Source organism: Drosophila sulfurigaster, chromosome 2L, assembly GCF_023558435.1.
Source record: "Drosophila sulfurigaster albostrigata strain 15112-1811.04 chromosome 2L, ASM2355843v2, whole genome shotgun sequence".
Classification (NCBI taxonomy): Eukaryota; Metazoa; Arthropoda; class Insecta; order Diptera; family Drosophilidae; genus Drosophila; species Drosophila sulfurigaster.
The window spans coordinates 18,202,611-18,216,446 of NC_084881.1; the positions used below are offsets into that span (position 1 = coordinate 18,202,611).

At 39.4% G+C, this 13,836-nt stretch overlaps 3 protein-coding genes and 1 long non-coding RNA gene across 7 annotated transcripts; 1 reads left to right on the forward strand and 3 right to left on the reverse strand.

Moving 5' to 3' along the window:
• Nucleotides 1–527: 527 nt before the first annotated feature.
• LOC133847593 (protein diaphanous) lies at nt 528–9,782 on the reverse strand. 2 transcript variants are annotated; one of them, XM_062283916.1, is made up of 5 exons: nt 9,526–9,782; nt 6,988–7,310; nt 2,390–4,342; nt 1,798–2,328; nt 528–1,740 (listed from the first exon to the last, which is right to left on the reverse strand). In XM_062283916.1, the coding sequence occupies exons 2-5, from the start codon at nt 7,307–7,309 to the stop codon at nt 1,268–1,270; spliced, it is 3,279 nt and encodes a 1,092-aa protein (XP_062139900.1). In that variant the 5' UTR covers nt 7,310; nt 9,526–9,782; the 3' UTR covers nt 528–1,267. The 2 variants fall into 2 exon arrangements, with proteins under 2 accessions (XP_062139900.1, XP_062139097.1); XM_062283113.1 differs by lacking the exon at nt 9,526–9,782 and adding an exon at nt 7,384–7,536.
• LOC133849698 (uncharacterized) lies at nt 5,805–7,677 on the forward strand. Of its 2 annotated transcripts, XR_009895579.1 has the most exons (3): nt 5,805–6,476; nt 6,549–6,736; nt 6,811–7,677. It is a non-coding gene; the product is annotated as an uncharacterized LOC133849698 (long non-coding RNA). The 2 variants fall into 2 exon arrangements; XR_009895543.1 differs by having other exon boundaries at nt 5,805–6,736.
• Nucleotides 9,783–10,040: 258 nt separating the features above from the next.
• Nucleotides 10,041–11,837, reverse strand: LOC133850300 (beta-1,3-galactosyltransferase 5-like). 2 transcript variants are annotated; one of them, XM_062286355.1, is made up of 3 exons: nt 11,747–11,837; nt 11,327–11,628; nt 10,041–11,035 (listed from the first exon to the last, which is right to left on the reverse strand). In XM_062286355.1, the coding sequence occupies exons 2-3, from the start codon at nt 11,592–11,594 to the stop codon at nt 10,167–10,169; spliced, it is 1,137 nt and encodes a 378-aa protein (XP_062142339.1). In that variant the 5' UTR covers nt 11,595–11,628; nt 11,747–11,837; the 3' UTR covers nt 10,041–10,166. The 2 variants fall into 2 exon arrangements, with proteins under 2 accessions (XP_062142339.1, XP_062142338.1); XM_062286354.1 differs by lacking the exon at nt 11,747–11,837 and having other exon boundaries at nt 11,327–11,726.
• A 158-nt stretch (nt 11,838–11,995) lies between these two features.
• On the reverse strand, nt 11,996–13,725 carry LOC133840632 (beta-1,3-galactosyltransferase 5-like). The gene is made up of 2 exons (XM_062272578.1): nt 13,226–13,725; nt 11,996–13,106 (listed from the first exon to the last, which is right to left on the reverse strand). The coding sequence occupies exons 1-2, from the start codon at nt 13,332–13,334 to the stop codon at nt 12,241–12,243; spliced, it is 975 nt and encodes a 324-aa protein (XP_062128562.1). The 5' UTR covers nt 13,335–13,725; the 3' UTR covers nt 11,996–12,240.
• Nucleotides 13,726–13,836: the final 111 nt, after the last annotated feature.

The window sequence follows — 13,836 nt, forward strand, 5'->3', positions numbered from 1 at the left end:
CGCCCGGTACTTTAGTAGATAATTTAGGGATTTAAGAGATATTTCACCGCTCCAACAATAAACACTTTATGCCAATTGCAGACACAAAATTAGCAACCACAACAACAACACTCTAACATTAAACATAATTTGAGTGTGTGTGTTTTTCTAAGTGAAACTGCCAAACCCCAAACTTTAAATTAAATTGCCATTAAAATGAACAGGCAAACAGAAATCAGCAGCAAGCAGAATAAATTCCACATCGAATTTGAAATGAAAGTGTGACCGGTTAGGTAGTTAAATTCAAATTTGTTTATATAAAAAGTTAATGGTTAAAATTAGCATCTTTGCTATATATTTATCTTGTTCTGTAGTCAGTTGAAGTGTGATACAGTTCGATACAAAGTTGTGCCAGTCAGTTTAACAAACACATCTTTGTAAGTACAGATAACCCTTTTAATCTTTGAACAGTGCACTTCAAATGTTATCGCTCATCTATTTGATTTTGAATTAATTAATTATTTAATTAGTCTAGACTGAAAGTCAAATACATTTCGCTTTATTTGATTTCCTTATCTTCTCATCATGGAAAAAAAGGAAAAATTCTCAATTATATATTATTTAAATTTATTTTCACAATTTTCATCATTAGCTTCGGGAATTTTATTCCAAAAATAAAATTACATAGCTATGCAGTTTTGATTTTCAAATAATTAGTTTAATTGCTCAAGTATAATAAAAAAATTATTTAAATACATTGGTCATTGTCCGAAAATAGATAAATTAACAAATCGTTATAAGTATTACAGTAGTAGGAAAACAAGTTAAAAATGAGAGAACGCAGCAATTGGTTAAATTAAAATGTGGCTTAAAATCAAATTAAATACAAAAGGAATTCTATCTTTAAGATCTCGTTCATTTGGTGCTCCGAAAACGAAGTGACATGCAACAAAAATTAAAGCAATCTAAAGAGCTGTCTAAGAGTAGCGTATTTTGAACATTCATTCTTCAAAAAAGTTTATCAAAAATATATACTTGTATAAATCATTCATTTGTCGGATATTTGCCTAGTGATAATTGGCGCTCATGTGGCATAGTCAGTATCCATGATTGTCTCAGTGTCTCGAAGTAGCTTCAGTTAGTTGCAGTTGACGATTTGATACTCGTAGACTATAGAGTAGTGTATAAACAAGGCTACAGTTACCATTGCTAATGTCTAAGCACTTAAAGGATATCTATCTAGATATTTATATATATATACAACACAGGAGAGAACTTGCCCCACACACTACGCCGAACCAAGCACCTCGTTTAGTATCATTTCTCGTGTCATTAGCTGGCCATTGTTCACCCTCGTTCGCGATCGACTGCGACTCAATTGGGCGCGTCTTTCGGCACCAGCGGGTCGTTGGCGACGCGGCTGTCGTGTTCGTTGACCGAAGGCGGAGCCCGTTTGCAACGCCTCCAGCAGACTGTCCATAACACCTTCCTGTGCCTGTGCGGCATCCATGTCGACCACAGCCATTTTGCGTTGTTGTCGCTCCATTTGCTCACGCTGCGATTGCTCGCGTGCCTCTTGCATGCGTAACTTCTTCTCCAGCTCTTCGCGCACGCGTACATTGTCGTTGTACGCCGATTTGAAGGCATCCTTGAAGGTCTTGATATCCGCAAAGAACTCCTCCATGGTGTATTTACTTGGATCAAAAGCATAGTACTCGCTTAAGTCCTTGAACAACTTCTCCATTTGCACCTGCATTTTGCCTGAAAAACGAACGAATTGTTAGAGAAATCTACAAAGCAAATATTCAATTCACTTACCCAAAACATCCACCTGCTGGCGACAGTCGACGGCAAACTTGCCCATCACCTCGCTGAATTTATCATCATCGCATTGCGGCACCTTGTTGTTTTGCAGATCCGTTTCCAGATTCTTGACCGCCGAATTCATTTGCCGCATGGCCTTTTGTATGGCATCCATATTAACACGCGACGCCTTGTCCACATGCGATAAATCGTCATAGAAATTGAGTGAATCGGGGAATTTCTTCTCCACCAACTCGACCAAATAATGCAGCAAGGTTTGCTTGTTATCCGTGTCCTTGGTGTTGGTCAGCTTCGTCAAGTACGATATCTCAAAGCCAAACGCCGCCTCATTTTTGGAGCCAGTGTTCATGTAGTTGCCTAGCAGCAGAATGATCTCCAATATATTGGAGAATTTCTTGCTATTACGTATCTCCTCGCAGGCCGCTGTGCCCGCTACAATATCCGGCTTGATATCCTGCACCATGTCCGCGTACGTCAGCTTAAAGTTGAGATTGTGCAGGCGCGGCGACAAGCGTTTGATTTCACCTAGAAATGATGGAAGAAGTTAGTCTCGGTGCTCTACGAATAATCGATGAGAATACCTTACCTATGGTCGCTGCAAACTGTTCAATTGGCGGCAATGGTTCGCCCTTTGTCTTGATCTCCTGCAGACGCTTCAGCTGCTCGGGCGGTGGAAGATATTGTATCAGATTCTGCAGTATGTTGGAGGACAGTATGGCGGTATCACAGCGAAGCAGACAAATCTTGATTTGCTCATACGACAGATGCTTCAGCGAGCCACCCAGTAGAATGGCCAGATTCTGTGCTGACTTGCCATCAAGCACTCGTAGATCAATGCTCTTCTTGGCCACCGCTGCCGGTTTATCCACCGAATCTTTTTGCTCCTTCTTCACGGGTTTCGATGAGAATTTAAGGGCCAGCTCTTCAAGGAAATCATCAGAGGCAAGCTTATCTTCTTGACACTTCACCCAGAACGCATTCTCGGACATCTTGGCTGGCGCAATCGCTTTCCAATTGGCACGTTTCATTGGATTCTTGGTGTCCCACTTCTTCTTGGGCTTGAGGCCATGAGGCAGCACCGGCACCATTGGCATCATGGGCATCATCATGGGCGGTGGCGGCGGACCGCCTGGCCGCATCATGCCCGGCATTGGCGGCGGCGGTGGCCCACCCATGCCAGGCATTGGAGGTGGCGGTGGTGGACGTGGTCCACCCATGCCGGGCATTGGTGGCGGTGGCGGTGGTCTTGGACCCGCCATTCCGGGCATGGGCGGTGGAGGTGGTGGCGCAGGGCCTCCGCCTGGTGGTGGTGGTGGCATTGGTATATTGAGTTTGGGTAGTTTATTGGGTGATGGCGCTGCCACACCGTTTGCCTCCATTAGCTTGACCTTCTCCTCGAGATGGGCGGCCTTTGCTTCCGCCTCCTGTTTGGCGCTCTCCAACGCCTCAATCTTCTTCTCGTACTCCTCGGCACGTTGCGTCTCTTTGGCCTTGGCTTTCTCCACAATGTCGTCGAGCAGCACCGAAGTGTCGATGTTGAAATTGCGATTCTCAAAGTTCGGATCACAATAGCCTTTGTGGAAGACAATCTGTGCTATGCACTCCTCAATCAGCTGATAGTAGGCGGGACGAAAGTAGTAATCATCTCGTATGTACAGCAAATGCTGTAGAATCGAGAGGAAGTATGGTTCGGATGTGGTGTCCATTACGAGATTGTGCAGCACATCGAAGCAATCCTTGGGATCGTCCATGTTAAAGGTGACATTATCAAAGTTTTGCACAAACTCCTCAAAGTCATCGTCGCGTATGTCCTTGAAGATCTTGAAATGCTTCTGCAGATCCTCATTATTGCTGCCATTCACAATATCCGTGAACTCATCCAATCTATCGTACAGTCCCATGCGCATAATCTCACAACGCAGATGCAGACGGAAATTGAGATCCGTTGGCGGATTCGTTAGCGTATTGATAAAGATTAAACTGTGGCAGACCAACTCGCGCTTTGGATCGAGCTTATCCGATATGAACAGTGCATCCACAATCGGTCTGAAGCGTTCACTCGACTTGTACGACGCTGCCGCCACCGTCGTGATAGCACGCAGCACTTTCTCGTAGCCATTGCGTTCGTACACCAGACAAAAGGAGGCTAGCAGCTTGATCGCTTCGCACATCGTTTGTGGCTTGCGCGGATCGAGGGATTGGGCCAGGAGCAACACCACACTGTGCTGATCTGGTGTCAGCACCACATTCAGTCCCCATGTGTTGTTCATGATCGCCTTGAGGCAGCGTATGGCCTCGAACTCGATGCGCTCATAGCTGCGATCCTTTTTCGCACGCGTCAACAGTTTCTCGATCTGTTCGATGCCCGCCTCGCCGAATTCCTTGATCCAGGAGATTGTGTTGCTGGTCAACGCCACGCGCAACGACTCCACGCACTGATAAACCTTGTGCTCGCTGTGTTCGCCATTCTGCAGATACTCGATGTAGTCGATGGGCTTTTCGAAGCGGGAATTTGCGCTGCGCTCCGCTGGGTTCTTGCCTGCAGAGAGAAGAAACATAATCTTGTTAGTTGGCACTTCATTACAATTAATGCGAGAGTAAAAGATGAGAAGTGGATGGCTGTGAGATACCAATTAAATGCAAATATATTAAAATGGAAATTAAAATAAATAGAATTATGAATTATATCTAGATTTCAATTTAAAATTCATCAACAATTCATCTTACGCAATCATATTGAAAGGTTCAGGATATATTTATATTAACATAAATTGCAAGTAGCACACAGATTAGGATTTTAGCGATAAGACAACATTAAATGCGCTTTCGAGAAGATACTGAAATATTGCAGTAAACTTTAATTGACTTGGTTCCCAAGAATACAAAAGGTATAGAATAATATTTACTTTAATAGTAACATCGCACATATTTGCTTGTAAGCACATCACTCTGATGGAAATCTAGAGTATCTTAACTCAATATTTGTTGATATCCGCTGGCCTCTTTCTGCCCCTTACATCCCATGACATCAAACCCATCTACCCATGTTTTAGAGCTGCTTCCACAGAATGTTTCGCTCCAATTGCGATCGCTTCATTATCGAAAGTCGTAGCGAAGCTTTATCAGCTGAAGGAAACGCTGCTTGCTGGTTTCTTGAAATGTAACCTTGAACTTTTACACAAATCTTTAACGGAATTTTCGAAATGAGCACATACACCATAATAATGTTATACTTATACTTAAATATTGTAAAGAATTCTCATTGAAATATGCATATTAAAATTACGTCAAGTGGCTCGCTGACTTGCTGTTGATTGCTGCTTGTATTATTATTGTTATTGCTCGAATGTGCAAAACTCAAGTATGTTCTATATAAAGTGCCACAAGGCATCGACAACGACAATACACAACTGTTCTGCCGCTCTCTTCAAGCAGCTGGAATCGAAAGAGAGAGAGAGAGAGCGAGAGTGAGAATTGAAGTTCACAGTCGAGAGAGAGACTTTCTTTCGATATCTTCCACGTAGTGCAAATACGTGCACAAATGCAGCACAAATGCGATATGAGGAATACAAGTGAAGACTGTTCTATCGAGACTATGACAAAATCAACTCAAAATAAACGAGCAATAAACAAACGATGATAAATCCACACGTAGATCAGCATCGTAAACATTGAGAAGGCGTCGAAGCAGTCACAGCAACAGGTTTAAATTCAAATAATTGACTGCTTGCTGAGCGAATAAAAAGTACACTGTATACAAAATACCCTGTGGGAGGATATATTCCGTGTACTTTATGACGATACGTGACTGATGTTTCATACTTCCTCTTGCAAACTGTTCCAAAACTAAGAAAGCAATCGATTAATTTGGTTAAACTCCCACTACTATAGCTGTTTATATAGAACATCTCTTGCACTAATTGCTATGAAAATTATCATCTACTTAGAACCGGCAGACACAAACAGAGCATCTCTGATAACATAAAGATAAATTCTTACGCAAGACATGTGTTCTGTCATCGCCTCATAATGCTGCTTTGATCTTGAAAACTTATGCGTATTCAGAAGATAATGCTGTAAGATAATGTAAAACATCTTGATTAAGTGCCAGAGGAATGTGGAGGTTTTATGTGATAAAAGTGCGAAAAGAATTTAGTATAACTTATATTTAATTGAGTGCTAGAATCCATTAAAAAGTGAGAAAAACACTGAAGTTTAATTTCTGCTCTATTAACTGTAAATTAAATGCCTCTGATTATGTCATTATTTTAATTAATCAATTATCATAATCGTATTTTACTCTTTCTATATACGAGTATAGAGATTAAATTTAATGAGATTTTAATGAACGCTGAGAAACGACACAAATTTCTGATGAGCAAATTGGAATTCATATCACTTTTAACTAGTTTAGTCGGCTACTCAAATTCGAGTTTAAGCTATGGACGAATAAATTTCGCACCCAGATACTAATATTCATAAGAAATAAACAATAAGTTATATATACTACGGCTGCACAGAGTATTTATAAGTCGATCTCAATTTTAGAAGGCAGTAAACAGTCGAACAATAACAAAAATAAAATCAAGGTGTACATTAAAGCACTTAATTCTAGGGGAACGGCGTGCGTGCCGCTTGAATAAATTAATGAAACGACTTTGTTCGAGTAGCAGGTGACTGAGCAGAGGTTTTTGGATATACAGTTATGTAGAGTGTACAATTGTATAGCAAGCTTGTGGTTACAGTTATGATCTGCATGTGGGTAATTAAAATGTGTCTGGAGTGTCAAGCTTATCAGCTGGATAAATGCACAATGTTGGAATGTTGGCAGTGGAAAGACAACTCATACCAAATATGACTTGAAGCAACTAGAATCAATTTGGCAATATTTGCTCCACACATTTTAGATAAGGCCAATATCTATGTCTTATATGTATGTACATGCCTTGATAACACCAACCTACTAATACTAATATTCCCCTAAAATGCGAACATGACTCATTGCAGGCGATAATTGATAGCAGACGTGCTACAATTGGCAAATGCAATGGCAACTTGTGCAGCGCAGAAAGAACCAAACAAAGACGGAAAAAGAAGAGAGCTGATTATTTGCCTATCGATGTTATCAAAGCACACTCTGTTATCGATGTGATCTAACGATTGCTCTCTTTCAATTGCGCTCACCTTTCATATGCATGAATATCATCTTCTGGCGCTCCGTTATCGATTTGCTAAGCAGAGGTTCTCGCTTATCCTTCGGTATGTTCATATCCTCGAGTATTTCCAGAAATTTTGCATTCACCTGAGCTTCGCTTAGCTCGTGGATTGTACGCTCCAATTCATCAACACTGAAGCCGCCATCGTTGTCCGTGGAGGCGGGTCGATGACCGCCATGGGGCAGACTGTTGCTGTTGTAATTGCCGCTGCCCTTCGATTTGGAGGGTCGACCGAACCAACTTTCCAACAGGCCTCCGCCCGTTGACTTTGATTTCTCGTGCCTTGACATTCTATAAGAATAAATAATACATTCAATTAGTCGAAATCGAAAGCAAATTCAATTAGTAGGAAACGAATTCAAACCCAAACTTTTTAAGGCGCATTTTTCTTTGACTACCAAATGCACAATAGGCGAGTCAATGAGTAACTGTCTGTGTGTAAGAGTGTTTGTGTGTTTTGGACATGCGCAGCTTTTGACTACTGCACAGCTGTTCATTGTTTACACTGCAATCGTTTTGAACCGCACGTCTCGAGTGGTAGCACGGCACTAATTGAGAGCAACAACATACCAGCAAATGATCTGCCTCATTATCAGCGATGCTGCTACAACTGCTGCTTCTGATTGCTTTTTTGTAGTATAAGAAAATAATAAAGGATCGCCAGTGGGTGCGAAAAAGCTTTTCTTAGAGATGAACAATTCTGTAAAAGCTTCCCTTAAAGAAGAGCTTGAGTTTCTACGAAAGGCTTGCGTTGAGCTCGTGCTCCAGCTCGATATTTATCGACGACATTAATGAGTTTGGCCTTCGCTAATTTAAAGAATTGAAAGTACAAAATTTGAGCATAACAACTTATTTCTTATTTAATTTTTTGCTTTATCATATTTTTTCAATGAAAAATAATTGAAACTGAATTTGTAATTCAAGTTAAATATCAGCCAATAGATCTTTTTTTTAAATTGCAAAAAATTTACTCGTTAACCATCTCTAGTCGACAAATTAACGTGCAAATATTAACTAAAGCGGGGGCAGAGCAGAAGTTGGGGGCACGTGGTGCGTGAAAACTGTTGATTAGTATCGCAAACAAATCAGCATTCAAAATAAAAACGACATTAAAATAAACAAAGAGTTAAGTACTTAAGTAATAAGCATTATTATTATTATTGAGTGATTACGAAAAGTGACGCGATGATTACCAAAATAGAAACAACAAAAATTGTATGCGACAGAGCGAGCAGGCAAGAACTTTAATAAAGTGGAGTGCGAATGCGAGAGCGATATATAAGCAAAAAGCGATAAAAGTTGCGCGGGGTCATAGTAAGTTGTGTGAGTAAACTTGCGTATGTGTGTACATACATATGTTTGTATGTGTAAATCATTTTGCGGCATTCAATGCAATTTCGTCTGTTAGATTTGAATTTTTGCTGGGATTGCTTAGAGAAAAGCGATGTGTTAATGATTCATTCGCTCAGACAGGTTTTGTTAGCCTGTTGTTGATGTTGTCATCCAGCAGCAATGTCTGTGAATGATCTTAGGCAAATGAGAATCTAACTGCGAGATTGCAAAATAGCAGAAGCAACAGCAAAAGCAGCAAAGGGCAATACAATTTCTAATTTCTTTTTATGTCGAGTAGGAAATGCGCTTTCAACAAGATTTCTTTAGCTGAAGAATTTACCGCTGCTTCTGCTTCTGTTGCAATCGCTTCACTGGTTGAATAGGCCAAATGCAACAACATGCTGTGTTGTGCTCTGCTTTTGCTTAGTTGCTGCTCTTATTGTTTACATTCGAAGCAGCAAATGCACATTGCACAGTCATCATCTATCGTGTGAATAGCTAATGAGCAGCAAACCAGCAATGCCAATTGTAAACAATCAACGCGTGGCGCGCTTTCAAAATTGAAACGGCCCTAAATGCAAGCAAGCAACGTGGTCTGTTTGCTAAAAATTCCAAGAAACCAAGATTAAAGCAACATCAACAACTACGCAACGCACCGAAGCGAAGCAGAGAGGAGACAACATAACGCAAGAAGACTCAAAACAAGAATTCGACATTCTCATAAATGAGAATGCGCTCACCTTCGTTTCTATATATGTGTCGCTGTTGCTCACTTTTGATTTTTCGGTGGTTTACGTCATAAGACTGAAAAATAATGGCTTGGTTGGCAAAGGCGAACACACACACACACGCACAGTCACAGTCACAGGCACACACAATCAGAAAGAGCCGTCAAACACCCCCCGTTTCGTTTGTATTGTCACTGTGTTGTTGGGTGCGCTGCTGGCCGATTTTTTGTTTGTTTTATATGCCGCGGCTGCGACGCTGGCCTAAACAGAGCTGCGCAGCGTACTTTGAACACACATACACACACATAAGTAGCACATATACACTCACGCATAAGATCGACACTTTGCGTGGTAATTACAATTCGAACTTTTCAAAAAATGAAAAATATCAACTACGCAAACTTTTGTGAATAATTTTATAGCTGTGATAGAAGAATTTCGCTTACTTTTTACTTTTTGGTATTCCGCTGCTTATTTTCGTGGTGACACCACTTGTTGCTGTCTCGTTGGCGCATTAAATAATGGATGCAAACTTTAATATTTAAAGGTTCTACTCAGCACATACGCTCATCAAACACTCTTTTACAGTTTAGCACGTAAATATATTGCTTTTATCTGCCGTTTGCCATAAATAAACACAAAAATAAAATAGTTAGCAACGCAAGCGCTGCGTTCAACTGTTGTTAGTTCAAGAAATGCACTAGTGGTGATGAAACATCGACAGCGGCTCTATCGATGTATCGATGTTTCCAAAACTTTTAAAGAATCGATGATTGTCATAATACGACGATGTCTTCGCCAGCAAATAAACCTGATACTGAAAAATTGTTTTTAATTAATTCAGAACTTGTTGAAGCCGTTCTTCTAGCATTCTTTGAGAAATTTAATTATATGGGGTATAACTCCAGTATAGCATAAACCGATCTCAAAATATAATTTTGAAAAGCAAAAAATATACCGAACATATCACTTCCACAATTGGAAGACTGGTCACACTTTATTTGGTATAGCGCAATCTTCAGCAAGCCGCAAAGCAGCCGTTAAATTTAATACTAATATAATGTTATACAATACATTTTATCAACAATTACTTTTCGTGCTGTTTCTGCCATACTTCAAACTGCTCACTACAACTAATCCTATGTATGCTAAAAGAGTTTTGAATATTTTTTGTTGTGAGTTTCATTCGACGGTTTTTGAATTCATTAACATGCACTCGTTTAATATTTAGACTCTTCGCCACAATACCTGTAATAAAAACGTCTTCTAACTTCAGATAGACCATCTTCAATGCCCTCACATATAAATCATTCACAATGTCGCCTGTTATAAGGTAAGCTGGTCCCGTTGTAAACTCTGGATATAATCCACGAAACTGGCCATGCGACACATAATATTTGGATTTCTTGTTTCGAACAGGCGGCCATTTCTTAGCTAAACGACCAAATATCGTTTTCTTGACATTATGTTTTAGCTGCTCTTCAACAAAATTTAAAAGCTTAGGCACATTGATGAACATATCATCATCCGTCTTCAGTATGTATTTGGCACGATTGCAGTGCTTCTCTGTCCACTCCAGAGAAGAGATCGTCTTGAGTGTTAGATTATCGTACGAGTCAATAAAGTTGCCTCTGATCAAATCGCCATATAAATAATTCTCCCATTTTAGTGCCTTATTTTCAGTTTCGTTTAAACTGCGGCCGAGCACAAAGGCAATGCCAACATCACGACGAGCCGCATAATGTCCCCAGGTCTGTCTTATGGCCATGCGTTGACGTTCATGTGACAGTGCCGAACTGATTAGTATGAGCAGAATTGTAGTACGCCCATTAAGTGGGCAAACGTGTGCTATATCCAAATCAACATTCTGGTGACCGGTCTCATATAGCTGGTTTGCTTCAGTGAATAGATTGGATGTCTCTATCGATTGTGATGAAGACGAAATTCGGGTTTCGTCTGCAAAAAATGAATATGTATTAAATAAACAAAAATTCAATATTCTCGGACCAGTTCAAAAATAAAAAAATGTAATAACTAGCAACTAGTGTTAAAACGAGTATTAGCAAAAGCTTGAATTAAGCTTTCGGTGAGCGCGCTCTTAAAAACTGAGCTCACTGATAAGCTCCGAATTTATCAGCACAGCTGTCAATTCAGTTGGCAGTGTGGGCGAGGGCTTAGTCAGTGTAATGTTGTACAGGAAGTTTAAGTTGCTGATCGAAATTTGCTGTAATCCACTGTAGATTTTACCTGTATTTGTATTCAACTGCTGCTCAGTAATATTTAGAGATTGGCTCCTTAACAGCTGCTGCGAGAGTCCAAACTCTCCAGTGTTGTTCAATTCCATAATCGGCAGCACAGTCCGCGTTATATTCCAACTTAATTTCATGGGGATTACCAGTTGAGGTCCCCACATCGATGTGTTTGAGTATGAGGCGCAGATGAAGATAATCATAAAAAATACAATTGAAACGAGCAAACGCAATATCCGCAAATTTCTTAAACATCCAGCGGTCATTGTTACATTTCCTTGTCTTGGTTTCCAGAGAAAACTAAAGAAATTTATGTGTATGTAAATATTAAAGCGAGGCTACGATTGTTCCGCCCAGTTTCGCGGACATTTGGTAACTGCGATGAAAATAATTATACAATAAATTGTATTTTAAATACTTTTCAAAAGGCAACTCGAATATTTTGCGCCTGAGCTAATTTCTTGACTGAGACAGCGTTGCCAATTAATGTGAAATTGAGTGACCATTAATGATTATTGTTGTATCACCATCGCTGCGATTACTAGCCATAAAAACGGAATAAATGGGCATCACTGGCAATACCAACAATTCTTTGTTATTGTACTTACAAAATGCTATAAATTAAGTCTTATAACATAAAGTTATTGTAGAATAAATAAAACACAAATGTTATGCCAATCTCTCCTGCCGATCAGTATCATCATTCTGGTCTTGCCATTTAGCGGACAAATGCGCTGCAGGTCGATCTCTTTGCCAAATACAAAAAATATACCGAATATACCACTTTCACAATTGGAGGACTGGTTATACTTTATTTCGTTCTGGGCATTCTTCAGCAAGAACAGCTTTTAATTCTCTCAAAACAGCCGTTAAATTTAATATATAATATAAAATATAGTTTACCAACAATTACTATTCATTCTGTTTCTGCCACACTTTCAACTGTTCACTACAACTAATCCTATGTATGCTAATAGAGTTTTTAATATTCCTTGTTGTGAGGTATATTCGAGTGTTTCTAAATTCATTGACATGCACACGTTTAATATCTAGACTCTGCGCCACAATGCCTGTAATAAAAGCGTCTTCTAACTTCAGATAGATAATCTTCAATGCGTTCACATATAAATCATTCACAATGTCGCCTGTCATAAGGTAAGCTGGTCCCGTAGTAAAGTCAGGATATACTCCACGATACTGAGCAGGCGACACATAATATTTGGATTCCTTGTTTCGAACCGGCGACCATTTCTTAGCTAAACGACCAAAGATCGTTCTCTTGACATTATGTTTTAGCTGCTCTTCAACAAAATTGAAAAGCTTAGGTACATTAATGAACATATCATCATCCGTCTTCAGTATGTATTTGGCACGATTGCAGTGCTTCTCTGTCCACTCCAGAGATGAAATCGTCTTTAGTGTTAGATTTTCGTAGGAATCAATAAAGTTGCCTCTGATCATATCGCCATACAAATAATTCTCCCATTTTAGTGCCTTATTTTCAGTTTCGTTTAAACTGCGGCCGAGCACAAAGGCAATGCCAACATCACGACGAGCCGCATAATGTCCCCAGGTCTGTCTTATGGCCATGCGTTGACGTTCATGCGACAGTGCCGAACTTATTAGTATGAGAAGAATTGTAGTAAGCCCATTAAGTGGGCAAACGTGTGCTATATCCAAATCAACATTCTGGTGACCGGTCTCATATAGATGTTTTGTTTCAGTGAATGGATTAGATATCTTTACCGATTGTAATGAATATGAAAATTGGGTTTCGTCTGCAAAAAATTAACAGGTATTAAAAAATAGTCGTAACAATACACAAATAAAAAATATTCAGGAAAAAACCGGGCGTAGTTGTTGATCGAAATCTGCAGTAATTCACTGAAGATTTTACCTTCATCTTCATTCATCCAAATCAAGGCATAGATAAAGATATTCATAAAAATTATAATTGAAACGACCCAACTCAATATCCGCAAATTTCTTGAATTTCCAGCTGTCATTGTTAAATTTCTTTGTTAGTTTCCAAAGAAAACTAAAGTAACGTGTATTTGTGCAAATATTAAAGCGAGGTTTCGATTGTTCTATTCAGTTTCACGGACATTCGTTAAATGCGGTCCAAATTGCGGATACTTATAAACTATACAATAAATTGTAAGGAAAATACTTTTCAAAAACAATAAAAAGTCTGATATTTTAGTGGAATTGTATCAAAATACGTCATTATGTAACTTTTTCTTATCATTGCCCGCATAAAGGTGACCAGTCTAAAAATAAAGTAAAATAAAAATTTAAAAACTTCTAATATAAAGCAAAAGGCGCCACTATAAAAAGACTTCTCAATTGCCATTCTTTTTTTCAGATAAAAACATTCGAAACTCTTATAAGAGCTGTCTTTTTATATATTTCGAAAAAAACACAGATTATTTTGTGGACTACGATTAAATAGTCCATAGTTTTCTTTGAGACTGTTTCGTTTCGTGTTTAATTTTACCCAGCATTATG